The sequence below is a fragment of the Uranotaenia lowii genome, chromosome 3 (assembly GCF_029784155.1).
Source record: "Uranotaenia lowii strain MFRU-FL chromosome 3, ASM2978415v1, whole genome shotgun sequence".
Lineage (NCBI taxonomy): Eukaryota > Metazoa > Arthropoda > Insecta > Diptera > Culicidae > Uranotaenia > Uranotaenia lowii.
The window spans coordinates 233476677-233503817 of NC_073693.1; the positions used below are offsets into that span (position 1 = coordinate 233476677).

General features: G+C 39.2%; 1 protein-coding gene across 4 annotated transcripts in view; it reads left to right on the forward strand.

The window, feature by feature from the left end:
- The first annotated feature begins 1712 nt into the window (after nucleotides 1–1712).
- Nucleotides 1713–27141, forward strand: part of LOC129757421 (period circadian protein) — a 33861-nt gene continuing 8432 nt past the window's right edge. Inside the window, exons 1-5 of one of the 4 annotated variants that reach the window (XM_055754641.1) lie at nucleotides 1715–1973; nucleotides 10444–10589; nucleotides 10677–11288; nucleotides 17652–18049; nucleotides 18118–20408. In XM_055754641.1, coding sequence (XP_055610616.1) covers nucleotides 10939–11288; nucleotides 17652–18049; nucleotides 18118–20408 — 3039 coding nt within the window. In that variant the 5' untranslated portion in view covers nucleotides 1715–1973; nucleotides 10444–10589; nucleotides 10677–10938. Of the gene's footprint in view, nucleotides 1974–10443; nucleotides 10590–10676; nucleotides 11289–17651; nucleotides 18050–18117; nucleotides 20409–27141 lie in introns of all 4 variants that reach the window. The other 3 variants (XM_055754643.1, XM_055754640.1, XM_055754642.1) reach the window with 3 other exon arrangements.

The window sequence follows — 27141 nt, forward strand, 5'->3', positions numbered from 1 at the left end:
AGGTCAAAATACCGTATGCGGCCGAACAAATTCTTTGGAACCGGGTATTGGTGTGCTGCTGATGGTGACCATAATGTATGTAATTCCAAACAAATTAGCCGAACAATAAAATAAATTTTTAACATCAATTGTTTTGAATTATTCTCATCGAACATGACATTTCCTGTTTTTATAAGACCCTCTTATGAAAAGCCACAACCTCTCATTGAAGCAGGTGTTCATCTGCAGAGTTCATTCGCGTCATAAGATAATCTTATGAATTTCATTGATTTTTCTTATGGCGCCACTTCATAAGAGAATCTTATGGCATGTATAATAGTATTTTTCTTAGTGTAACCGAGTTTTTATAGTTTTTCGGTTAAAAACAACCGGCCTTTCGATAATAATTAAAGACATTTCGGTTAAACAATACCGGTTGTTCCGTAATATAACGAGCTGTCCTGTGGACAACTGTCAATATTTTGACAGATGATCTAGGATATGATCAGCCGAGTTTCGGTTAACTTTTTTTACCGAAAAAGGTCTGTAATATTTGACAGCTGTCACTTCTCTGCTTACTTACTTACTTAATGGTCCCGCGTCGATTATCCGGCGCATAGCGCCGTGATAAAAGGCCTCCACTGTTGACGATCCGGAGCCTGCGTCTTCACTTGGTCCCAGTTAAGATTCTCGTCTACAGTTCGGATTTCTGCGGCTAGGCTTAGCCGCCAAGAGTTTCTGGGCCTGCCTCTCCTTCGATGTTCCTCTGGATTCCTTTCAAGCGCCTTTCTGCAAATCTTTTTCTTATCTCTTCGCAGCGTGTGCCCAATCTATCTCCACATCTCCAATATCTTTGATGACACCGGCGATGTAGTTCCTCATATGAGATCCAGTTGCCAGACCATCAAGAGCGGATGATACTCCGCTGGTAGATTTGGATCCGCTTGAAGATTTGGATTTTCGTTCGTAGAGAGATCTGGCGTAACCGCCAGATGTTTCGAAGACTAGCAAACGCAAATCGGGCTTTTCTGATCCGGGTCTGCCATGAAAAAAATTCACATGTTCGGATTTCAGTAAAAAAAATACCGAACTCGATAATTTTCGTTTACTGCGTAGATATAACATAAATTAAACTCATTTTGTAAAATTAAAATTCAACCGATAACCTTTGCAAATTTTGAAAACCATTCTGCAAAATTAAAATTTAAAATGGAACGCCGATAATGCAAAAAAGGACCAACGGACGGAACTTACAATCAAACTTATAGTGCATGCTATGCTCTGGAAAGCCTTTCGCTGAAAAGGAATAATTTTCCAGCCAGCCAAGTCTAGCTATATAGAGCCTAGGCTAGGCTAGTAAAGCCAAGTCGCCACAAAGCCCGCACCCCTACCGACACGTCGACGGACGGACGTAAACATCCAGGATGGCAGTAGAATCGCCCTGCCGCTTACCGGCAGTAAATAAGCTCCAGCCGGGTTGGGGGGTTTGGTTACGAAACTCACGTGGCCCGTAATGTGACCGCACTTTTCCATCCCTTGTGCTTCCCTCGCTTTCAACTAGCTAGCTTGGGGGATTAGGTATTCTGATCTGAACGCGATACAGCAAGTCAGTCAGCCGGCATAACACCTGCACCTCCTCGTCCTGTTCTTTGCATCCATCCGTTCATCAATCCGGGAGTTTATAGTAGTTGAATCAAGGCGGGGGTCGAGAACCGAATGGGAAGTTGACACTCGACCGGTAAACGTTGAGCGTTTCTTCCATCAGTTGTTAGCTATCGGTCGTCGCGTTCGGATTTATTATTATTAGCGCGAGTAGTGAGTGTCTGTCTAACTAACTGAAGTGGCCGACTCCACTAGTTATCAATCAAGATGCAAAGATGCAATTGGGTCATCAATAATACCAGTCGTCAGTGAGAGGGGAGAAAATTTAAAACAATATCGGAATAAAACCTCCAAAGTTTTCGGAAGAAAAGGTGTTTATGAAGATTTAAATGGTAATAAATGAAGAAATTAGTGTTTAAAGAGTGAAAATTCCTGTCAATTAAACATCTTGTGGAATAAATAAAAAGTTCTGTGAAGTTTATTTTAGCGATCCGTATAGTTGTTGGAAAAATAAAAAAACTTGCATATGAATCGCTGAACTAAAAGTTAGTTAATCTAACTAAGATCATACAACTACTATCTTGTCAGTCACTGAACGCGGCCATGATGCTTCTTAGTGAATTAAAAATGGAGATTGCTTCTGAATGATATTGACGTGATATCCCTTCAATAAATAGAATCTTGCTCTTATCGTGGAATATTTATCCAAAAGTTTTTGAAAAATACTCCATTTAGCTCCTGAGACAATGCTGTGGTTGTGATTTTCAAGGACAAAACTATCAGCCATTTTGAATTCTAAGGATGGATCGTACAATAGCATAAGAAACGCCTGTTCCAGCAAAAACTATTCTAAAGAAACAAAAAGCCAACAAAGAAAGAAAAAAGTGACGTTCATCGGTGTTCGCTTAGTAACAAACTTTTCTACCGGGATTGAACTTAGAGTGGTGCACTACAATAACATCAACTAACGACGGCTGACAGTTGTCGTAGAAACGTGATAAACTTTTTCCCGATGGAATTCAAACGATTCAAACACGTAGAGGTCGCTGGCAACAAACAAATACAAGACACAGACAACGTAGTTTAATTTGTTCTCTCTCGCTAACGCCCTCTCTCAAACACGGCTAGTAATAATAGTTAAGAGAAGTCTAACAAATGTCGGGTTACGTACTTTACAAGTATAGACTCGCTTAGATATGGTCTCAGAACATGGTTGAACTTTTCCAATATAATCTCAGGTGTCAAACGTATGTTTGTCAAACTATTTTAAACCACCTGTTCGTATGTGGAAAACCAACCCAAATAGTCGAAGTACCGGAATCTGAGAGTGTTTTAGCCTCAACCCCTTAACGCGTTGATTCGATGTAAGCAAATAAATGAAACATCCAATCAGCTGTAACTGCCGAGTAGGAAATGCGTTTGTATGCGAATAAGTATTTGAATCATCACTCACTCATCGTTCATCAGGAAGGTAGCCACTGCACATGTTTTGAAGTATGCAGAAAATGATTACGTGAAACCAACAACCTACTTAGCGCGGCATTCGTTCTGGTCGTATCATGATCATCATCACTAGAGACGCGACCTAGGGTATGAGACAACGGGCGTTTGCACGTTGCAAACACGTGAAGTAGACACCGGCACACGCCTGTTGCCTTATGGGGGAAGTTTAGCGCGTAGAAACGGCTTAACAGAAAACATAGACTTCGAGGGAATTATTCTATATTCTAGGTCTAGTGTTTTGGAACGAAGCTACCTATAATCATATTTGTATTCGAATGCTTTGTAGGGAAAAGCTAACGTTTTACAGATGAGTTACCGAGCGATGTGTTACATTGTGATGGTTGCCTCTCGTAGGTAGCTATTTGTGGAGTCCCTGAAAAATTACGACAGTTCCCTGGAATGGTTCAACGATTTACTTATCTTTATGTACATATATTAAAAATGGATTCCTGTTTGTCTGTCTGCCTGTCTGTTCCCAATAGCCTCAAAAACTACTGAACCTATTTGCGTGAAGCTCGGCAAGGTGAGGTATCGGAAGGCCAGGGAAGATCCCTATTATGGTTCGAAACCACTCCCCCTCACAGGAAGGGGAGAGGGGGTCTCCAATGCAAAAGACAAATGTTTGCATAACTGAGACCCGATCAAATCAAATGGTATCAAATTTGGCGTGGAAGGATATTTGGATACGAGAAAGGTTCCTGTGATTATTTGAGACCTCTCCCTTCTTCCAGTGGGGAGATAGGAAGGGGGTTCCTTACAATTTTTCACATAACTCAAGAACTAATCAAGCAATTGGAACCGGGCTGTGTGGCAGCGGCCTAAAGAATATTGCCACTGGGATACTGGTCCATGTCGTACGAGACGACTTATCCAGTACCTTCCAGATACTTTTATCTCATATTTCTATCTATTGGAAATCTATGAGGTTGTATAGGAAGGGGGTGAAAATGGGTGAAGGTCAATTATAACATGCAGATTTCAGAGTTATTTTCAGTTCGGAATTGTGTAAGCCAATGTTTTCAATCTGAATCGGTTTTGAATTCTTGCTGATATTTTTGAACTTTTTGACCTATTTTCTTTCGGGGAGGATATGCCAATAGTGCGTATTGCCAAACATGCATTTGCACAAGCTGTATTCTTCCATATTTTTTTTTGTGTTTTGCCAATTTGGAAAATGATCTATTATTTAACAAATCTTTTTGCATTTTTTATAATTCTTTCAATAAACTCTCTACACATGTGATTCTTAAATGTAAATCTCTTTTATGTACACATCGCTTACAGCAAAATGGGATTTTCTTTATTTTTTTGGCAATCTGTTAAGATTGGCTAAGTTGAAAACTTATAAAAATTTTATCTACCTACATAAATTACATCAGTAATATTTGTGACATCAAATAAATTCTTCATAATTTTCCTTGTTTTAACACAAGTGTCCAGTGCCTTTTTTCTTCAGTTTGGTAACACCCTTTTGTGGAAGTAAATGGCCTTTCAGAAATAGATATTTAATTAAAAAAAAAACCGACCTGGTACTTCAATCATGCAAGCCGTACAAATGTCGTTTTCAAGTAACAAATGTTCAGAAATTTTCTTTTCGCTTAGGTATTAGGTAGTCGAAAAGCTTTCAAATTTATTGTTGTATCTAGTTGGAAGTCAAAACTAATATCGCATGTCGACAGTTATTCCTGTTTCACCAAATATGTGTAACTTCTCTTGTATTGACACATGTGACAAGTTCACTTTAGCTACAGAATGGTTAAATTTATGGCTCAGAAGAGTTGAATTTTCTCTCATTTGATTTTCTGATGTTTCGTTATTATACGCCAGTCCTGGTTCTGGAATTTACTGCACTAGTTTCGTGCAATCGCATCTGATTTCGTAAATATCGCTTCAATTAAAAATAATGTTCAAAACTACTTGTTACTGTACAGATAGCCAAAGGGCTTAAAATCACTGCCCACGTCCAGTTTATAAATATATCGCAAAGTAATAAAAAAGCCTTGCTGTCACATCGGATAGTTATGTATCAAAATTCACCTACTTATGCACTCTTCAAAGCTGCATTTTAAATTTAACTTTAAATAAAACTCATAGTAGCTATCTGATCAGAGCACTAACTGGTCTGTAAAATAAATACAAACTTTGTATAATGAATCTCCTGTTTGGTTTAACTTTGATTCCGAGGTAGTAGGTACTACCTATATTTTCCTTCCACCTAGTGTGTGATTGCCCTTTTTTATCTAACTACATTTCATTGGTATGTCTAAATTTAAGTAAGAAAATTATAAAGAAAAAAAACATTAAAATGTAATTTTATGAAGCGCAAATGCTTGAAATCCCTATGTGGATAGGTTAAATGCCAACTTAAATCAGATTTTTTTATAAGTCCCCACTGTAGCATCCTGGTCGGAGCATTCTCTGATCAGTGGAAAATCAAATCTCCTCAAATAATTTATGATTCTTAAGATTCTTTCGTTCGCTTTATAACTTTTCTGTACTCTGCCTATCATGTAATAATTGAATCTAATTCTAAGAATTTAAACTAAAGTAACATTTTGTCACTCTTTACCCCATAAGAGCTTTAACGCTTAAAAATCCCTATGTGGATAGGCTTTATGCCATACTTTGTCAAGAATTCCCATGTGGATAGGCTACATGCCATGTTTAATGCATTGAATTTATTTTCTTATCCTTTTTATAGGTTTTCAGATTTATCAGGTATATGATGAAATCTGCAAAAAAAGGCTAGGCACAAATTTCCCGTTTGTTTGGATAACGTGCCGCTTTTAAGCCTAACCCTTTTCTGATACCTGAAGTTTGGCATTCAATGACTATTTGGCATCCTCCCTCCTTTTAGTGGGGTGAAAGGTAGAGGGAAGGAAGGTTTGTTCAAATAAATTGACAAACTAATCGAGAAAATGGACACAAATTCTACATGGGAGGATATTTGGGAACAAGAAATGTTTTTATGATTATTTGAGACTTCCTATCTGGAAATGAGAGGGGGGACAAGAACTTCGACACAATTTTGGTATAACTGAACAAATCGAGCGTATGGTATTGAGAGTACTATAAATGTTTCTATGAATCTTTGGTACCCATCCCTCATTCCAGTGAGAAGATAGGAATAGGGAAGAGGCTTTTTACATTTTTTACTTATATAATTGGAACCCTATTCAAGATTGAAACCAAATTTGATATGGAAAGGTATTTGAATATTAGTAATACTTCTATGATTATTCTTATTGATACTTTCAAGTTCCAAAACAAGTCTATATGTCCTTCTATTCAGATTCCAACTTTTTTTATTCAGCTTCCAAAAAATCGTTAAATGAGCAAAAAAATCTCTCTCTATCTCAATTGCACCCTTGGCATCGGTTCATATCACCTTCTCTTGATTATTTACTATGTTTAGTACATGATGCTGCCATGATGCCACGCGCCGGATTCCAAAGTTTGCCGAGATTTGTTCAAATTGCTGCTCTATTGCTTCTTTCCTACATTTACAACATATATCGCATCAGAATGGTCACTTAAGTATCAAATTATTTATTGAAAAAAAAAACTTTCCCAGCTTGGGAATCGTTCTAACTGAAACAAAAGCTCAAAGTGGTGATATGATTTTGTAGCATACCTGCAGGCGCATCTGCCCAACCAGACAGCCAGCCAGCCAGGAAGAAAGCCCCTCAATGCACCTTTTGTGACTTAGAAAATTCCGTTTTGAGCACTTTTATGCTCCATGTGACTGAAGTCCCTTACAACGTACATATAAATCAATATTGCAACTTTCAAGTTCATATATGAGTACATAAAGTTCACTCATGGGAGTTGAACAAAATTAGTCACATACAGCGTTCATATTAATCACTTTAGCAACTTTCAAGTTCATTAATCTGTACATAGAGTTCTCAAGGGAATTGGGCAGTTGATTCTCTTTGTCAGCTTAGGATCTCTATACACTCTATATCTGCGCGAAGGAATACGATCTTATCCCAGTAAGCAACCAAACCGGACATTGAAGAAGAATGTAGAAGCCAAAGGACGGGCCTGGATGTTATACAACAAGGTTCTAACGAAGTACGACGGATGCATCCTCATGGATGACGAAACGTACGTGAAGATTCCTGGCCAGAAATTTTACAAAGCCACTGGTCGGGGGGAGGTCCAGAGGTGCCAGGTGTCCTGATTTATCCAAAAACTCTCAAGTTGTCCTGATTTTTGAAAATTTGTCCCTAAAATGTCCTGATTTGCCTTGATTTTCATAAAAACTTCTTAAATATCATCGAATTTGTAGTTGAGCTATGATAAAATCGAATAAATAGGTTTTAAAATAGTTAAACTCAGTTAACAGATGATAATCTTCGGTTCAGATGATATTTGAATGGTGTTTTTCGATATGAACTACCGGCCAGCCAACTAGCTGCGTACTGTTGTTGCATAAATCAAGGCGTGCATTTCGCCTTTATATATGCAATCAAAGCAGAAATCCTCATAATTTTCACGAATCAAGAGATGTCCTGAAAAATCCTGATTTATAACTACGCGTTGTCCTGATTTTTGAAGAAACCACCTGGCACCCCTGGTGATGTTCGCGCCAAGTTCAAATTCGTTTTCGCCTATAAGTTTGCAAGAAAATATTTGATCTGACAAGGTATTTGCAGCTGCGGACGAAAAACCCAGGTTTTTGTGAAAAACAAGACCATGGACTCCGAAATGTACAAGGAGTGCCTGAAAAACGTTTTGTCCGTAAATTAGATCTCACAAAGGACCATACCAGTTTTCGCCAGATTTGGCAAGCTGCCACTACAGCAAAGAGGTACTATAGTGGTATCGGGACAAGGGGTTGATTTTGTCGAAAAGGACATCAATCCACCCAACTGCCCTCAATTCCGTCCTATCGAAAAATTATGGTTAATTGCCAAGCAAAAGATGATGAAGAATGGTAGGTCGCCTCCGGATGCAACAGAGATGAAGAGGTTGTGGAACAAAATGACCGCTGAAGTCAGCGAATAAGGTATCCAAACTATGATGGTAATTGACGAAAAGTTCGAAATTCTATCAAAACAACATCGGAATAATTTGATTTCCCTTAAAGTGCAATAAAAACCCTACATTTTGAGTTCAAAACATTTTTATTTTGTTTACATAGCTCCGAGATAGACCCTTTAGATTGCGACCAGATTTAAGATGATCCATGCTTTACTTAAGTTCATTGAGAAAATTTTTTGGGCAGGATCGAGAAAAATCCAGAAAAGTTCCTGTGGGAGGTCCCAAAAAACTGGACATGAACTATTCGACCAAAGTTCACATGGTAAATTGTTTCAGAAGTCCTAGAGGACCCAACAGTGAACTAATATTTGAATAAAAGTGAAGATTATTGATTCCATGTCAGAGGATAGTGAGAGGTCAATCCGAAAATATGAATAGAGGAAGTAATATAATAGTAAATTTTTTCTGACTGGTTCATCTGGCTAACTCAAAATAGGCCAGACTTCATTTCTACAAGGTAGAAAAGCTGCTCACTGGTAAAATAAACAAAATATGATGGTCAAATCATGCGCAGAATATTTGGACTTCTTGTGGGGAGATATTTTGAAAAATTTCGTAATGGACAACACAAACTCTTTAGCGGTCACCTGGCCGATTTCCAACCAGAAACTTTTCGATGACAAGCCTTGCCTGTATTTCCCGGAGATAAACAAAAAGAAAAACTTGAAAATTTTATGTCTAGTATTTGAGGAGGCTAACGATCTGTGGAAACTGCTCAGTCTTTCATAACAATTGACATCGCGAATGGCTAAAAATACAAAGAAGACTGCCTCCAAATGCGACCGTTTTCTCTGCAAGGTACTTCAATAGGTCCCATAAAATTTATACTTTGTTTAAGTTGAATCGTGCAATAACGCAAAAATGGTGGTGGAGTGATAAAAAATCAAATACATATGTCGTTTATGGGCCGAAGGAGGAAAATCGACTAAATTTGCACAAATTTGCATATGTAAACATTACATTACCACGTAACTTCGTTGAAAATTTCATCAATTTACATTAATGCATTCAAAAGCGTTGCATTTTTTTTTTCGAATACACTCCTTAAATGTTTAGTTTTGGTGTCGCCTTTGGTGGTAGTTCTAGGTTAATTTTTGATATTTAAATAATAGGGACATTTTCCAATAGTAAGCCAGTCTAGGAGAAAACGCTATCAAATGGTAAAGTTGAAGAAAAAAATAAAAGGGGAATGCCTTTTGTGCAGGGGCTTACGGAATTGAATGGAGGCAAAATTTAATTTGTTTTTGTAGTTAAAATTTTATTAGCTATGTTAAAAAAATTAAGCTCTTTAATTTATGCATCATTGTCCAACTTTCGATTTCAATTGTTGATCGGCCTTATCACATTAAGGTCCGTGATGTTGATTTTTTTTTTTGAGAAATCTAAACCAAGAAACACCGAAATTCAGCATTCTATATCTCAAAATTCAATGGACCAAAAGTTATAAATCTAGTATCTTTGAGCCACTGAAAGTGTTGTGTTCAATTTTGTAGAGTTTCATGGTCAATTTTATATCATTTGAGTTATGTCTCTAAGAGTAGCCCATTCGCAGAAATGAACGAACGAGAATTCTCATACTAGGTCTGCAATTTGTTAACAAAAAGCATTTTTTTTAATTTTATTTGTTTTTTATTTATTATATTTGTTTCATTTGGTTTAAAATATCCTAAATGTTTCCAACTACCTAATCAATTAATGAATTAGCACTTGTGAATATTATGAAGGTGTTTTGTATCCTTTATAATCAAGAAAACTCGTTGAAACTGTCAAAATTGAGATTGATCAATGTTACTCCAAAGCATCAATTTCTGAACAGAGTCGAAATCGATTTTTAAATTAAATTTAAAGTAGTCTAATAAATTTCTGCAACCATGTTTTACATTCGTAGGAGTTCAGTACTACTTTTAAAAATATGAAACATGTCACATTCCCCTTAACAGAAAAAAATAATCGAAAAATATTGCAAAAAAAGTGATCAGTCTTACACCGGAATACGGTACTTTTTTCCCATATTGTTATAAGTGCGCGTTACCGTCATACGTGAGTGCAGTTGTTCGACCATTGTTTGTTTTCAATGCAAAAAAATATATATTTACTGTCATTATTTTTTTCATAGCCATCAAAGGAGTTGTTGGTCCACTTTGACGTCTTTAAATAAAAGTTGCATCGTAAATTGGGCTATACAATATGGTATTTTTTCACAATATTCGGTGTTGCAGACGGTACTTCAAGACACCATTTAAGGCTTATTTACAATTTTTCATATTTTAGGGCAAGTACTTAAATTTTTTTAATATTTTATTTGGAAAGCTGATAAAAATTCAATGCAAAAAGCACGGGTCGTAAACTTATCCAACGAAGCTTGCCGAGTTGCTGTAATGTATCGGAGAGCAGTACTTTTCGATAATACTTCCAGTGTCGAAATGTTCACTTTTCAGCACTGAGTGGCATAAAAGGTATATTCTATTGTGAGTTCGGATTAAAAATAAACATATAAATCGTCATAGTAAAAAAGTGTAATTACCACATCCTTCTTTTTACAGATAAAAGACAAACTAAAGTCGTGAAGACTAGTGGTTAAGATATATAGTGAATCATACGCTTTTAAGCTTGGAACGTGATCGCACGAATGCCAGAAAAATTTGAAGAAAAAAAACATTCCCAACAAAGGCGATAGTCCTAGTGAAACATAACTTTTCTGTGATATATTTCTCTCATATACAAAGTTAAGATAAGCTTTCTATCTACTGAGTAGTAGAATATAATTTTGTGTTTGAGAAAAGAATTACACTGAACAATCTTTGCATGAAAAGAAATCGAATCGTGTTTGGCCGGAACGCATCTGATCGTGAAAGTTCGGACGAGTGGACAGTTTCCAACGGCGGCGGCAGCGACGGCAGCACGTATCAATCGGAACGGGTATTTGGGCTCCAGAAGAGAAGGTTGATCCGAAAACGGCGTTCCGAAAGTTTTCCGGAATCAGATAGATTGCATCATTTTTTTGCCCAGTACCGAGAACGCAGAAAGCAACTTCAGTTGGAAAAAATGAGCGCTACCGGCACAGAAAACATGGAAGGAGCGGAGTCCACACATAATACAAAGATATCCGATTCCGGATATTCCAACAGCTGCAGCAACAGCCAGTCACAACGGAGGTGAGTTGTAATTAGAATTTAAAAAACCTTATTTTCAACCAAATCGCGAGTAGTTTATTCTTCTAAACCATAATTTATTATGTAAAAAATACGAGGAACCTAAGATTCAAATTCATTTTTAGATCAAATCACCTCGAAAGCCTTATTTTTTTTTTCTTTTTGTCGACTTTTTATGATTCTCAAAATACGAAAATTTTGACAAAATTTTAAAGAAGAATTAATACAGGATAGTAATCCGATTAAAAATCTGTTTTTAGTTTTCATCTTTATTTTTACTAATTTCTCAGTGGTTAAAGATAGATTTGACTCGAACCTAATCAATTTTTAATTTTCATATGCCCTATTACCGAAATATGAGGCGATAGACAAAATCTGACTATTTTTTCAAGGTTTTATTTTTAACACTTTATTAGCATTCAAGGGTGATAAGGTGAAACTTTGGTCAAGGGAAATCGCGTGTAAATCGGTGGAATCGTTTATTTAAAAAATCAAATTAAATTTCTTTTTCAAGTTTAATTAGTATAAAATTCAGGAGAAGTATTCAGTTAGGCTTCCGCTTTTCCAAATCCAAATTGCCGGGCCTTACGCTTAACCCCTGCCATCAGATTTTGTACAGCCATCTTGTCCACCTTCTACGCCGCAGAAAGCCAGTTTGCCTTGAACTGCTGCTCGTCCTTAGCAGTTTTTTTTGTCTTCTTTAGGTTCCGCTTGACAATCGCCCAGTATTTCTCAATTGAGCGGAGCTCTGGCGTGTTGGGAGGGTTCTTGTCCTTGGGAACCACCTGCACGTTGTTGGCGGCGTACCACTCCATGGCCTTTTATTCAAACACTCTTTCACGTAAATTTCTTGGTTGACAGTCCCGGAAGCTATGAAAATGCTGCTTTTCAAGCCACAGGTACAGATGGCATGCCAAACCAGATATTTCTTCGCGAACTTTGACAGTTTCATGTGCTTGGAAATATCTGCTACCTTTCCCCTTCCTTTTGCCGTATAAAACTCCTGTCCCGGAAGCTGCTTGTAGTCGGCTTTGACGTAGGTTTCGTCGTCCATTACCACGCAGTCAAACTTCGTCAGCATCGTCTTGTACAGCCTTCGGGATCGCGCTTTGGCCGTCGTATTTTGTTTATCATCGCGATTTGGAGTCACTACCTCCTTGTAAGTCGATAGTCCGGCTCGTTTTTTGGCTCGATGCACGGTTGTAGACGATACACCCAGCTTATATGCGGCATCTCGGAGAGAGAGGTTAGGGTTTCGCTTGAAACTACCGGCAACTCTCTTTGTCGTCTCAGCGGCTTCCGGTTTTCGATTTCCCCCCGATCCAGACTTCCTGGCTGTCGACAAACGTTCCCCAGACACTTTAATTACATTTGTAACGGTTGATTTGGCAACTTTGCGATTTTGCCAGCTTTGCGTGCGAGTAGCACGGATTTTCGCGATGCGCGAGCAAAATTCTTCGCGAGCTCTTCTTCCTTGGACGGCTATTTGACAACTGAAGAGTAAATTCCAAAATCAAAATAGGAGCAACATTCTACACACACACCTTCAAAATGAGAGGTGTTCAGGTTTTTTAAATGCAAAATTGAAAGAAATACGTCAAGTTGATGTTGACCAAATTTTGACCGTATCACCCTTTATGGCATTCGTGTCCAAATCTGACAAATGACGCCCGGACGCCAAAATCTTCCAGAATCAGTCATTAAAACAAACCTGGGGTGTAAAAAGCTTAATTATGGTTCAAAACTCCTCCATGATTTTTGTACAATTTTTAAATAATGTTTACGTGAGTAAATTTGAAGTTCTAGGCTTGTATGGAAAATTGAATATTTTGTACTGAAAAATAGATGTAATTTTTGTTTCTTCTGTGTTACCGAGTCTGCTAATGGTTTTTGTGCCAATTTTTAAATTCTTTAAAGGAAATTTTCTGCTAAACAACTGTGTCCAAAACCGTAACTTGTTATCTTATTAGACAAAAAGGTTATTAGGTGTTGAAAGGGGGTATGTCTTTTGGTATTGAAGAACAATAAATTCAATTGACATCACTGCTGAATGCCTTGCGAGGTATTGTATGACTTGTTTACATGCTAGACCTCGTGAGGCACCAGCAGTGATGTCAATTGAATTTATTATTTTTCAATGCCAAAAGACATAGCCCTGTTAAAAAGCGAATAAGTTTTTTGTCTGATGAGATACGAAGTTGCGGTCTTGGACAAAGTTGTTCAACGAAAAATTTCCTTTAGAGAATACATTAATAGCAGGCTCGGTTTCACAGTAGAATAACAAATGCTATGGATTTTTCGGTACGAATTATTCAACTTTCCCATACAACCCTAAAAATTTCAATTAATTCATGTAAACGTTACTTAAAAATTCTGTTAAAAAAAAACATTGGTGAGTTTGGTACCAAAACGGAGCTTATTAGACACCAGTGTTTAAGAAATTCAAAAATGACAATAAATCGACACAGTCTAACAATACTTGCTGTAGGTAGAGGGTTACGCACATACAAAAGGTTGATTAGACAGAAATCTATTCAGAATGAGAATAAAATAATCAATTACACTAGTTTACAGCATTTTTGAACTCAGTAAACTGAAGGTCATTTCTAATGTGAAATCGGGCGCTGAATCCGAAAATGAAATTCAAAAAAATCTCAGTAGAACCGTTTTTGAGTTATGCTCCAAATATGAAATTTCGAAAAAAATAAAAAAGTTCTTGTACTTAGACTAAAACATCTCGGACGGCATAACAGTAATTTGAAATCCCTCTTTTGCATATTGAAGGTGAATAAGTTTTCTATCGATCATCTGAACACTGTTTTTGCGTTTGACCAACAGTTTTGTTGATATTAGTGACTTTATGAGAAAAAAAATTATAAAAAATGCATTTTTTTAGAGAAAGTTTTGTTTCAACGAAAGTTTTAGACTCGATGGTAGCATTTAAAAAATCTGATTTTCTTTTGCGCTTGAGTGTCAATTTAAAACAATGATTTCAAGTGGTTGTTTATCAAAATCGGTTGAAAATTAAAGAAGTTATGGCTACTTTACCATAACTGAACTTTTTGGAGTTTTTAATAATTTAACGAACCGCAGTACACTTATCATAGAATAGAAAGAATGAAACATGATAAATCTCACTCGCTCCAAGTCAAAATTATTCATTAGCTTACCAGAAGGTCACATGCCAAGTTTCTGGAAGATCCGACCATAGGGAGGGGTTGCTTAAGTCTCAAACGTGAATAAAATTTTGATGTATTTTGCCCGGAAGGAGCGAAAAATACTGGTTTTTCATCAATAACTTTTTTCATCACTAGCTGATTGTTTTTTATGGTTGATTTTCTTAAAGCCTAAGTTGAGACAAATATTTCACCCAAAGACTGTAACTCAATTGGATTTCAAACAGAAAAGTTATTGCGGTTCAAAGGCCGCAAATTTTGTCCAACACGCAATGAGTACTTTTTACGCATTGCGTTTTATACGACAATTTTCGACCAAAATACAATCTTGGAACCGCAATAACTTTTCTGTTTCAAATCCAATCGAGTTACAGTCTTCGGGTGAAATATTTGTCTTAACTTAGGCTTTAAGAAAATCAACCATTAAAAACAATCAGCTAGTGATGAAAAAAGTTATTGATGAAAAACCAGTATTTTTCGTTCCTTCCGGGCAAAATACATCAAAATTTTATTCACGTTTGAGACTTAAGCAACCCCTCCCTATGGTCGGATCTTCCAGAAACTTGGCATGTGACCTTCTGGTAAGCTAATGAATAATTTTGACTTGGAGCGAGTGAGATTTATCATGTTTCATTCTTCCTATACTATGATAAGTGTACTGCGGTTCGTTAAATTATTAAAAACTCCAAAAAGTTCAGTTATGGTAAAGTAGCCATAACTTCTTTAATTTTCAACCGATTTTGATAAACAACCACTTGAAATCATTGTTTTAAATTGACACTCAAGCGCAAAAGAAAATCAGATTTTTTAAATGCTACCATCGAGTCTAAAACTTTCGTTGAAACAAAACTTTCTCTAAAAAAATGCATTTTTTATAATTTTTTTTCTCATAAAGTCACTAATATCAACAAAACTGTTGGTCAAACGCAAAAACAGTGTTCAGATGATCGATAGAAAACTTATTCACCTTCAATATGCAAAAGAGGGATTTCAAATTACTGTTATGCCGTCCGAGATGTTTTAGTCTAAGTACAAAAACTTTTTTAATTTTTTCGAAATTTCATATTTGGAGCATAACTCAAAAACGGTTCTACTGAGATTTTTTTGAATTTCATTTTCGGATTCAGCGCCCGATTTTACATTTAAAATGTTGGTCAGTTAATCAAGTTCACGATTTTTTTTAAAATTCTGTAAACTAGTGTTATCAATTCATTTCCATGCCCTATATTTTAAAGGTATAGATTAACATTAAGATTATGGTTAAAAAGGAATCTTAGTCTATTCAGAAGCATCCGAAAGTACAGAAGCAAATACCTAGATTATTCTTTTGTGGATAAAAATAAAATTCAGTTAAAACAATTCGCTTAGAAACCTCAATTTTTAATTTAAAAAAACTCAGTTTTGAATTATATCAAGCAATATGTGGAAATACCTAATAAAAATAATTTGAGCATTTCATAATCTAAACTGGAATTCTACAGCACTTAATACACACTCAGAAAAATATGTATGCCATAAGATTCTCTTATGAACTGGCGCCATAAGAAAAATTAATGAAATTTATAAGATAATCTTATGACTGAAATGAACTTTCTGGATGAACATCTTTTGAAAGATTAAGTTTGGTTTTTCATAAGATTATCATATGATTTCGTCAAAACATTTGGAATTTCATAAGATTGTTTTCAAAAAGCAGGAAATGTCGTGAAATTGATTTTTTCCGAGGCATTGATAATTTGAGTACTATTCTTAAATTTCACCACTATTTATTAATCTTTTTTTCACAATGATGGCCACAGATGTAATTTTATTCCAGTTGAAATTTTCCAAAAAAAAAACAAAGAAAACAATGATTATTTATTCGCTATCCTCATAATGGGACATGAAATTCTCCCACAGAATCAGCAGACACGTCAGTTGTTGGCGGATGTACGGAAAAACCTTGGGAAAATCCGCTACTGGTTCCGGTCTCTGAGCCGTTCGGTTTTGGTCAGCCAGTAAGCTAAAGAGCGGAAAAAAATATCAGAAATTCAAGGACTATATTTCCATTTTTTTTTAATTCACATAAATTTTATGATTTGCTAAATATACTTACCGTTGAGAAGATCAATGTCACGATTACTTTAAATGTTTTATTTTTTTCTTAATTGCTTCTGATGATAAACAATCTTGTGCGTTTTTTTCCTACCGCTTAGAATGAATGTGTTCATTTTATTTTCACAAAGCAGTTTCTTCCGGTCTTCATAAGAACTTCTTATGAAAATGAAAGAATTTCATAAGACTCTTATGAAAAATTCTTTTGGACACAAAAAAGAGGTTCATAAGCCGTATCTTATGAAATTCAGAATAGAATTTCTTTTGAGTGCACTTGTACTAATCTCATTTCTTTTCAAATTTTATTTGAAATGCCTGACCTACGATTTCTTTTGATTACAATCCTAAATATTTATTTAAGAAGATTCGGATAGAATTTTAATGCAAAGCTACAAAACAAAAAAATAAGAAATTTTCGTTCAATAAGAACTAAACTTCCTTTCTTGATTTAGCATCACACTTGTTAGAGCATCCCATCGAAGATTTTACAAGGCTTATAAATGAAATCTCAATTAGATTTTAGCTTCGAAACTTCAGTGAAAACTCCACATCATAGTCCTTAGTTTATGGTTTTGTAGCTCGATCGCGGATAAGGAATGAATTTTAGAATTGAAAAGATCAAAATATCATTTAAAATGTTTTTTTTTTTAAATTTTATCAAGTAGGTAATAATTATTTAAATGAAGATTGAAAGTATTGAACCAGCCTCAATCTTCGAATTACATACCTTTTTATTTTTGTAATTTTTGTAATTCAATTTCAAATTAAAAAAAAAATCAATTTTTGTAATTCACGGATATATCAAAATAAAACTATAATTAGTCTAATGCTGGTTACTTACAATGAGAATTCGAAATCGAAATTTTGGATCTATAGTGAATTTTGAATGAAAATCTAAATTCTATTTCTTCTAACTTTTAGTTCAACTACTGAATATCCGATTGGAGATTATTATTACCTGTTATAACAAAATAAATAAATTTAATATTTTGACAAGCCTTTCGATTAAAGCTTCTTGGAAATGACAAAATCTTCTGGAAATAAACTGTAACCTTTAACCGGAAAACATTTTTCTTTTGTACTCACCACGAAACAGCGGCAGCACCAAATCCCGCCAAAGTGGAAGTCATTCGTCCGGCAGCAGCGGCTATGGCGGAAAGGGAACCAACCAGAGCGAAACTTCAGTCCCCGCCCTGCATCCTCCAATTAAACGTACCAAGGATAAGGACCGCAAAAAGAAGAAGCAAGAGCAGGTTTCCGCCGAATCCGCCGGCAGCTCCCCACATGTCACCAGCGGCTGCCCGGGTGGGACGACAATCGAGGAGACATCCAGCTCGGTCGTCGTCGCCATTAGTAGTCATGAAGCAACTGCTGCTAGCAACGTAACTTCTTCCAACATTGGGCAACAACAGCAGGAAGTGCAGCAAACCGGTCACGTTGACGAGACGGATGGCTTGCAAGTCATCGTTAAGTGCGAAGAATCCGTACAGAAAGGTATGAACAGCAACTAAACGGGTAATTTGAGTGGGATAGGAACACTAAAATGAATGTTTTATTTTTAGATGAAAATCATCTGGCTCAGGAAGCGACGCAACTTGGGTATGGATCGAAGCAGCAGGGGCCTTCATCGGAACCGGTTGCAGGGCCCTCCGGGACGGCCACGATGGAAGAAAGCCAGGAACCGGAGATTGTCGAGATGGAGGGTATCCAGGAGCAGTGTGATGAACGTGGCACCCCGAAAATCTCGAAACCGGACGCCGAGAATGGATTCTGCTGCGTCATTTCCATGCACGATGGAGTTGTTCTTTTCACAACCCCTAGTATTACGCACAGCCTGGGTTATCCCAAAGACATGTGGCTGGGACGTTCGTTTATAAATTTCGTTCACCCGAAGGACCGAGCAACTTTTGCTAGTCAGATCACTTCCAAGGTAACTGTCCCACTAGGGGAACCCAAATCGAACCATAAAGATCAGAAGAATTCTCTATACGTAATGTTGCGTAAGTATCGTGGATTGAAGACGGCAGGTTTTGGCATTACTAGAACTTCTGTTAACTACGAACCATACCGATTGGTTCTCTCCTTTAGGGAAGCTCCATGTGCCACCAATGAGGAAGTCTCAAATACTGGAAGGAACATCCTGCTCATCATACTGGCCACTCCCGTTAAAAGTTTCTACAAAGAACCCAATGAAACCTTGCAGGACAAGGGATTGAAGTTTTGCACACGTCACACGACCAGTGGAATTCTGAACTACGTGGATGGCAACTCGGTTGAATCTATTGGTTATCTACCTCAAGACATTTTGGGAAGATCGGTTATGGAGTTTTACCACCCCGATGACATGCCAATCCTGAAAAAAGCCTATGAAACAGTCATGGTTAAAGGTCAAACGGCCGGTGCTTCATACGATGGTGAACCTTACAGATTTTTGGTCAATAACGGCTCCTACATAATACTGAAAACGGAGTGGACAAGTTTTGTTAATCCATGGTCTCGCGAGCTAGAGTTTGTCATAGGGAACCATCAGATTCTTGAAGGTCCTTCTAATCCGGACGTATTCGATTCCAATTATTTTTGTGACAAACAACTTACTTTCTCAGATGAGCAACTGACAAAAGCTAAAGGTATCGAGGAACAAATCCTTAAACTGCTCAAAGAGCCCGTTGCCAAGGCGTCAGATGTCGTCAAACAAGAAATTTCAAAACGCTGTAAAGCCCTTGCTTCGTTTATGGAACGGTGGATGGATGAAGTCACACAACCGGAGCTAAAACTGAATCTCCTCAATGAATCAGATTTCACGTTTTCCGAGCGTGATTCAGTGATGCTTGGCGAAATATCCCCGCACCACGAATACTTTGATAGCAAAAGCTCCTCCGAAACACCTCCGAGTTACAATCAGCTGAATTACAATGACAACCTTCAACGGTTTTTCGATAGCGGACTAACAACGAACATAGAGGAAATACTGAAGACGGAATGCTCCGGAGGAACAAATAAAGAAACCATGGACGAACAACAGTTCACTGCCAGCGGAGGACGGGGCAGCGGTGGCAGTGCTGGAAACTTTAGCTCCGAAAGTAACGTCCAGATGGACAGTACAACCAATACAACCAGCAAAACGGGTAGCTCTTCTGGCAGCTTCCAACCTCCGACGCTGACCGAAGAACTACTCTGCCAGCACAACGAAGACATGCAGAAGGTTATGATCAAGAGGCATCGCGAGGCGAGAACAATAGCGAGGGGCACCGAAAAAAACAAGAAACTTGCACCAGACAAAGCCTACGCCAGCACTGCGGCACACGGAGTCAAACGAGGATCCTCGCACTCCTGGGAAGGAGATATCCACAAAACTGTTAAACACCAGCACAATCCCGACATCAGTATGGACTGTCAATCCACACAACTTCTTCATCAAGCTCATCAACAATCTACCTTAGGACGACCCGACCCCTGCAAAAAAGTGATGACAACCACCACCCTTACGATAAACCCACAACCAACAGTCGGCCCTCCACCCCTACCCTGTATATCCCGCCCCGGAGAACTTTGGCCACCGTTCTCGGTCAGTGTCACAACGATCCAAGCGACTCAAAGCAGCTCCACTGCCGCAAACTTTGTCCCCTCGCACAGTATCTTCCCGACGCTCTACTACATCCCAACCGCAACACAATCGACCCCGGCAACACCGGCGATCGAGCTGCCGCGGCTCAGTATGCCCTACATGGCCGGGGTTATGTATCCGCATCCGCAGCTGTATCAGCAGTCACTGCTCTATCCGCCGATGATGTACCATGCGATGCCGTACCAGCCGGCACCGCCGCCCTGCGGTCTGTCCAGTGATGCCAGGAATGTAAGTGACGTACTCTTTTTGAATTATTTATTTATTTTCACAGTAGTCCATCTCACGAAATTACTTGATGAACATAATTCCTAAAATTTACTCGGTCCAAGGCAACCGTTATCCAATTTTTCGGACACTTCGCTTGTGCGCCCCTACTCGTCTCATTCCTACCGGATTCGTAGCAAACACCTATTTGGCAGGACAGTCGTCCGTAACATGTCCTGCCCAGCGTATTCGACCAGCCTTCATCACCTTCTGGATACTGGATTGCCGTAGAGTCACGCAAGCTCGTGGTTCATCCTTCACCTCCACACTCCGTTCTCTTGCACGCCACCCAAGATGGTTCTTAACACTCGTCGCTCGAATACTCCGAGTGTACGAAGGTCCTCCTCGAGAAATATCCACGTCTCGTACCTGTAGAGAACAACCGGTCTAATGAGTATTGTGTACAGGTTGCCCTTTTTGCGAGGGCTAAGTCTTCTCGACCGCAGTTGCTTGTGGAGCCCATAGTAGGCACAACTTCCGCTGATCATTCGCAGCCAGATCTTACGTATCCAGATCTTGGTATCATTGTCTGCGGGCACCAGTGAGCCGAAATAGACAAAGTCTTCGACTATCTCCAGCTAGTCGCCGCAACACTCATGCAATACTCGCTTAAAAGTTCATATTTAAATTAAACTAGCTGACCCGGTAAACTTCGTTTTACCTTCTAAAGTATAAATCGTAATAAATGTTTAATTTCATCTACACGTCCTTAACTGCATTGTGCTCGCCAATAGATTCTTATGGAAATTGTAACAAATAAAGTTTAATTTGTATTGGGACCCCCTATCATCAAAAGTGAGATCCTTGAAACTATTATACAAACCATCTCTGACCCAAAAAACCCTTGGATACCAAATTTCACTTCATTCCGACCGACCATTCATACGTGATGTTATTACAAAGAAAACGCCTTCATTTTTATATATAAGATATCATACTGTCTGGTCGAGGTCATCAACTAAGCTGATTTTCTAGCGTAGTTTATTTGATAGCTCGGACTCATTCAGCTTAGTCAAGTTCAATTAAGTAGAGTCCAACTCCTTTGCAGAGCAGTCATTATCTGGGCGAGCCCATCAAAGACTACATACCATGTGTTGATGTCATTAAACATCTTCTGCAACATGTTGCCCGCTGTCGTGTCAGATCCGCAGGCGGCGAATATGTAGGCACATTCCTCTTCAAACCTTGAACAATAAAATATCACGTGTTCGGGTGAATCGTCAGTGTCACCGCATGTTAGGCATACCGATGAGGCCACATGTCCGAACCTATGGTGATACTTCATGAAACATCCATGACCAGTCAGGAATTGCGTCATGTAGAAATCCACTTCACCATGCTTTCTTTCAATCCACTCCTTGATATTTGGGATCAAACGATGGGTCCACTTTCCTCTTTCTGAGCTGCGTTTTGCTTGCCTTTATTTTAGTAGCAATAGGAGTCTTTCACCAACAAAACCGAGATGACTCCCGCTACAACGCATGCTGCCCCCGACGAAACGGTGCGGTATGCACTGATGATCCGCAAATTCATTCGCCTTTGTACACTGTTCAGCTTCTGCTGGTTACACTGGATGTTAAGGCCAGATTTCCAGGCCGCCCCTCCATATCGATGGATTGACGAAACCACACTCGAATTACTCTCCGCTGACTTCTTCGGACCCCCGAGTTGTTCGCCATTATCCTCGTAAGTGCGGCCGTTGCTGTTGCCGCCTACTTGCACAGAAACTCAACGAGATTATTAAAGCTGGGTCGGTCATCAATCATCACACCCAAATACTTAAGCTGGCGCTTCGATTCGATAGTGCATGGTCCAACTGTAATCCTGCCTGTTTGGGGTGAAATCAGGTTTGATATCAGGATCATCTCGATTTTGTGGTGAGCCAACTAAAAACTCTTGGAGTGCAACCAACTCTTCACTGCTTCTACAGCCTCTGAAGCTCTTAGCTGGTCGATTTCTGTTGAGTAACTCGTAGCTAGTAGCAAGACGTCGTCCGCGAAACCAACCTACTTTACTCCCTCTAGCAGGTTTATTGTCAGCACCTCATTGTACGTAATATTCCACAGGACCGAGCCCAGTATCAACCTTTGCTGTACTCCAGCTGTAACTACCGCACAAAACCGATCCCCTCTTCTCTTCTTGAGTCTGATTATATCAGCCGTTTCAATGACAGTTCGAATGGCGTTGATTGTGCATCGCCCTTTTCGAAAGTCGAATTGATTGTTGGACAATCCGCCTTCGCCCTCGGTGTACCGCTGGATAAGATTCAAGATCACCTTTTCCACAACCTTTCCAACCGTATCCAGTAGGCATATTGGCCTGTATGCCGATGGGTTCCCCAATGGCTTTCCTGGTTTGGGCAGAAGAACCAGGTTCAGCCGTTTCCAAGCCTCTGAAAACATCCTTTCATCAACACCAATTTGCAGTGACGACGGAGCCTTTTCCAGCTGAAGGGATTTTGCGATGTCGCACATTTCTTCCAACGATATTAACCCCTCCTCGCTCGTATCCCAGTCGTATGGGACTTATGGCCAGCTATTGACATTATGTTGAGGGAACAGCTCTCTCGTTATTTCCCTCAGTTTGTTGGGGCACATTTCAGGTGGTGCGCTACCACTTTTGCTTTTTGCCAAGACTATCCTGTAGGCATTACCTCATGGTCGGTTATTGTCTTTCGTGTGCCGATCAAGTGTCGTATCCTGGACTCATGCCTGTCATAGAATACACTGAAGACTTACGCTACGACTCTGATAGTCCCGAAGAAGACGTCACCCTACAGCGATTCAATTGCTGGTTATATCTAGGCCCTATAGACCCAGACAAACTGGGAAGGCACGGACTTGCCGTACCTCGGAGTGAATTCGTGAAATTCCTTTTCCTGGTTTATCACCTGGACAATTGAGAATCCGACTCAACTGCACGATGTCACTATGCTCAGAATGTATTCCTCATACCGCAGTAATACCTACGATGAACACTGATGAGAAAGTCGTATGCCGTCTCTATGTACAATGGCGTGTTCCAGTGATCCTCTTCATAGTACATTCTGCCTTTACTTTGTAGTTGCACTCGGAGGATTAGACGCACTACACTCGAAAGTCTTCCGTCTCCGAAGACGGCTCACCTGTCTTCGACGCTACTCGGAAACTTCCGACACGATAGTTGCGTCAATGTCTTCCGAGATGCTGGGCACCCCGCTTTTTTACTAAGTTGATCGTTTATACCCAACAACACTCTTGCATATTATGATCAGAAGCTCAACACACTCCATCTATCACGCATGTTGGTGTCACAACATTCGAACGACCTTTTTTTGAATTCCATGTACGGTAGCACCTAATTTGTTTTAAGTAGGTTATCTGGCCTATCGAATAGTGACGTATTAAGGATTTCTATTTATTACGTTACCCTGTCAGGGTTATTTATTTGACTGCACCTGTAAAAAGATTCCCACGACATCCTCTGTTGGTGCTTTGAAATTGTTTGACGTAGCCTCCATAACCTATTCTAAGAATATTTGTAAAGATTATCCTGACTTTATGGAGGTTTTCTGACAACGTCGGCCAGCTTGGGATCTCCTCTTCTCTTTTTTTACAAGATGGAAATGAGACTTCAAACCATAACAACCAGGTGTTTGCTGCCATGAGCGGGTTCGTCCCACTATATTCACCTTGAGCTTCGTATGCCAGATGTACCCCTGGGTTTCATCCTATGATATATCAAGGGGTAGGGTGCTCATCCATTTCCGTAGGATTTCTAACCACAAAGGCTTGGCCGATTGAGAAACTACCAAGCCAGAATCCCGTCACGACCACCCCTGATGGTTTCTCAGCTTCCTCTTGCTGCATGAAAGATCGTAGCTGAGTATGTGAGACCTTCTTAGCCCCACCACACATATGAGTCCAGATTAGGGTTATTACGCACCCTAAGATCGCGTTGCTTATTGAATTGTGGTTAAGGCCCAAGAGGCCCAAGACCTTCTTTTAGCTTGTCAAGTTTGGTTGACTATCTTTCTCTCTGTTCATCATCTTTCCTGATACGTATTAGATCGCGCATGATTTGTGAGATTTCGTCGACTATAGCTTGCCACGACTGTTCGTCGCGACACATTTAACTCACAATATTTTCAGCGTTCAAATTTGAAGTTGTGGACGCCTTGAGACAAACCTGGGGCAGAAAAAGATAGCATGTGTTCTGCCGATTCCTCCGTAACTACGTAACCGATGAAACTGCGTCAGGTAGAAGTTGACCTCTCCATATTTTCGATTTACCCAGTCGAAAAGTCGTGGAATTTGCCTATGCGTCCATCTTGAGTTGTTCAATGCGTCTCATTGCTCCTGCCACTTGAGCATTGACGCTGCGCGTTGAGCTTTGCGCACTCCTCTAACAGCTCTTGTTTCGTAACCATCCTTATCCTCCGCCAGAGTGATGTCGATGGGAATCATGCCCGCGATGACGAAAGCTGCATCTGCTAAGATGGTGCTGTATGCATAGGAAACTCGCATGGCTATCAGCCGATGTGTGTTTTTAGGCCGTTCCTCCGTATCGTAGTTTCGATATTGCTACGCTCGCAAGGAGACCTCTTTTGCTACTCTTTGGGCTATGGCAGTTCGGCATAATCCAGGCCAATGAATCGATTACTTTCGATACACTTTCACAACAGTATTTGACATGCGCACAAAATCTTAAGCGATTGTCAATCATTACTCCGAGGTATTTCAGCTGCTGTTTCGAAGATGTCGTGTGTCCTCCAACAGTCTCCATATGCGGCACAAATCTATTTTTGGTCACGAGGAGAACTTCGGTTTTATGGTGAGCTATCTGAAGCTTAACTCCCTCCATCCAGATGCCAATCCTTTCTACGGACACAGTTGCAACGTCTTCTACCTCCTCGATTGTTTCACCGATGATCATGAGCACGATCATCATCAGCTAATCCGACTACCTGTGCGCCTGCTAGTAGTTTTATCGTTAACACCTCATTACATATGGCATTCCAAAGCACAGGTCCGAGTATGGAACCCAGTGGAACACCCGCTGTTAGGGCAGTAGATCGTAACCTAGTTTCGTTTTCGAACGTCAGGACTCGATTTTCGAAGAGCTTCCTATTATCCTGCAGAGGGTATTGGGAACACGCATCCTGTGAAGCGTTTTGGCAATACCTTCCCAGCTGGCATTGTTGAAGGCATTCTTAACGTCGATCAGTGACGAAACACCTGTCCACTTCTTTTGATATGCGTGCTTCGCGTACTTTGTCAGCATTCGGATGGCGTCCACCGTAGATCTCCCTTTCCGAAAATCGAACTGTCTGACCGGCTGTCCATTTTCGCCTTATGTGTACCTCTGTCTCGAAACATCTGCTGCATACAACCTTTTCCGATCTTTACGATGATCGTATCCCTCCTCTCTTGGATTTGACTCGACGGCTTCTCGAGAGGTGTTACATTCACCTTGCTGATTTCCGCCGGACACGCACCACAACTCTCTTGGGATTACAATCTACCTCATCCTATGTTATGCTAGACTGTAGTCCGGTGTGCAACACAGTGCTCTTGGTAGTTGTGCGCTGATGTCATGCATGATTACTTTTTCTGTCATCGATGACCTGCTAGTAGTAGATTTGATCGGTTGGGTATATTGTTTAGATTGTTGTTCAGGTAGATTCTTGGATTTGTTGCGCAAGATGATCCAGTGTCTGCTTCCTCTACTTCAATATAGTGGCTAAATATCAGGAAGTTACACAAGAGAGATTACGGAATGGTTATTTGGTCACTTACCTCGCCGCAGAAAATCAATCGCCGTCCTCTTGGGGTTCCACTTAATGATAAACCATTTTCGTTTTCGTTGGAAGGACTTATTTTTATTTTCTTCTTCGTCTAACATCAACATTATCAAAATTTGTATGCATCCTAGAAAATGAAGAACTTGCGTTCCTTTTTTTCAACATAGTATCTGTTCGGATCGAATCAAGAAACCACCTTTTGTAGCAGATTCTTACAATGCAGCTCAAAACTGTAAATTTTATTTTAAATTATTATGTGTTTCAAATTTGTATCGGTAGACTTACATTAGTAGTTCCAGTCAAATACGATCCTGAACTATCTGCTTATTTCTGCTTGGTTCACAACCTTGTGTAAATTATTCTCTGTAATAAACTCGTGTTGTAACCTCATCGGGATTTTAACAATAATAATATCTTACATTTTTTCAATAGCTCTTAAATAAATAATAAATATTCCCGTTGGGCTCAATCAATTTTAACTTTTCACCTTTTAGCTTCAAATTTGTTTCCCTTAACTTCCACTTTTTTCTGTAAGATATTTCTAGTTTTATCTATCAACAATTCAATTATTATTTCAGATGCTTACGTTTCCCGATTTTCACAAACTTCAATAGAAATTATTAAATATGGGCTCTTAATTTACAAATTTTAGATACTGTTCAGTTAACTAGGTAGAACACGTTGTGCGTTTCCGCTTGATTTTGTTTTGACATATTTTTCGAATATCCGCCAATTTAGGCCCACCACATAACAAAACGAGCCCAGCTCTATTGCAGTGGTGTCTACAGTCCTCCCCGTAATTCTTCCGGAATCCATTGATGACTAAGATTTACTCATCCTTATTTCAGGCACTGCAACCTGAGTAACCGCTCGTCGATATTTTTTCCCATTTGCCAGTATGATCACCTGGCGGAT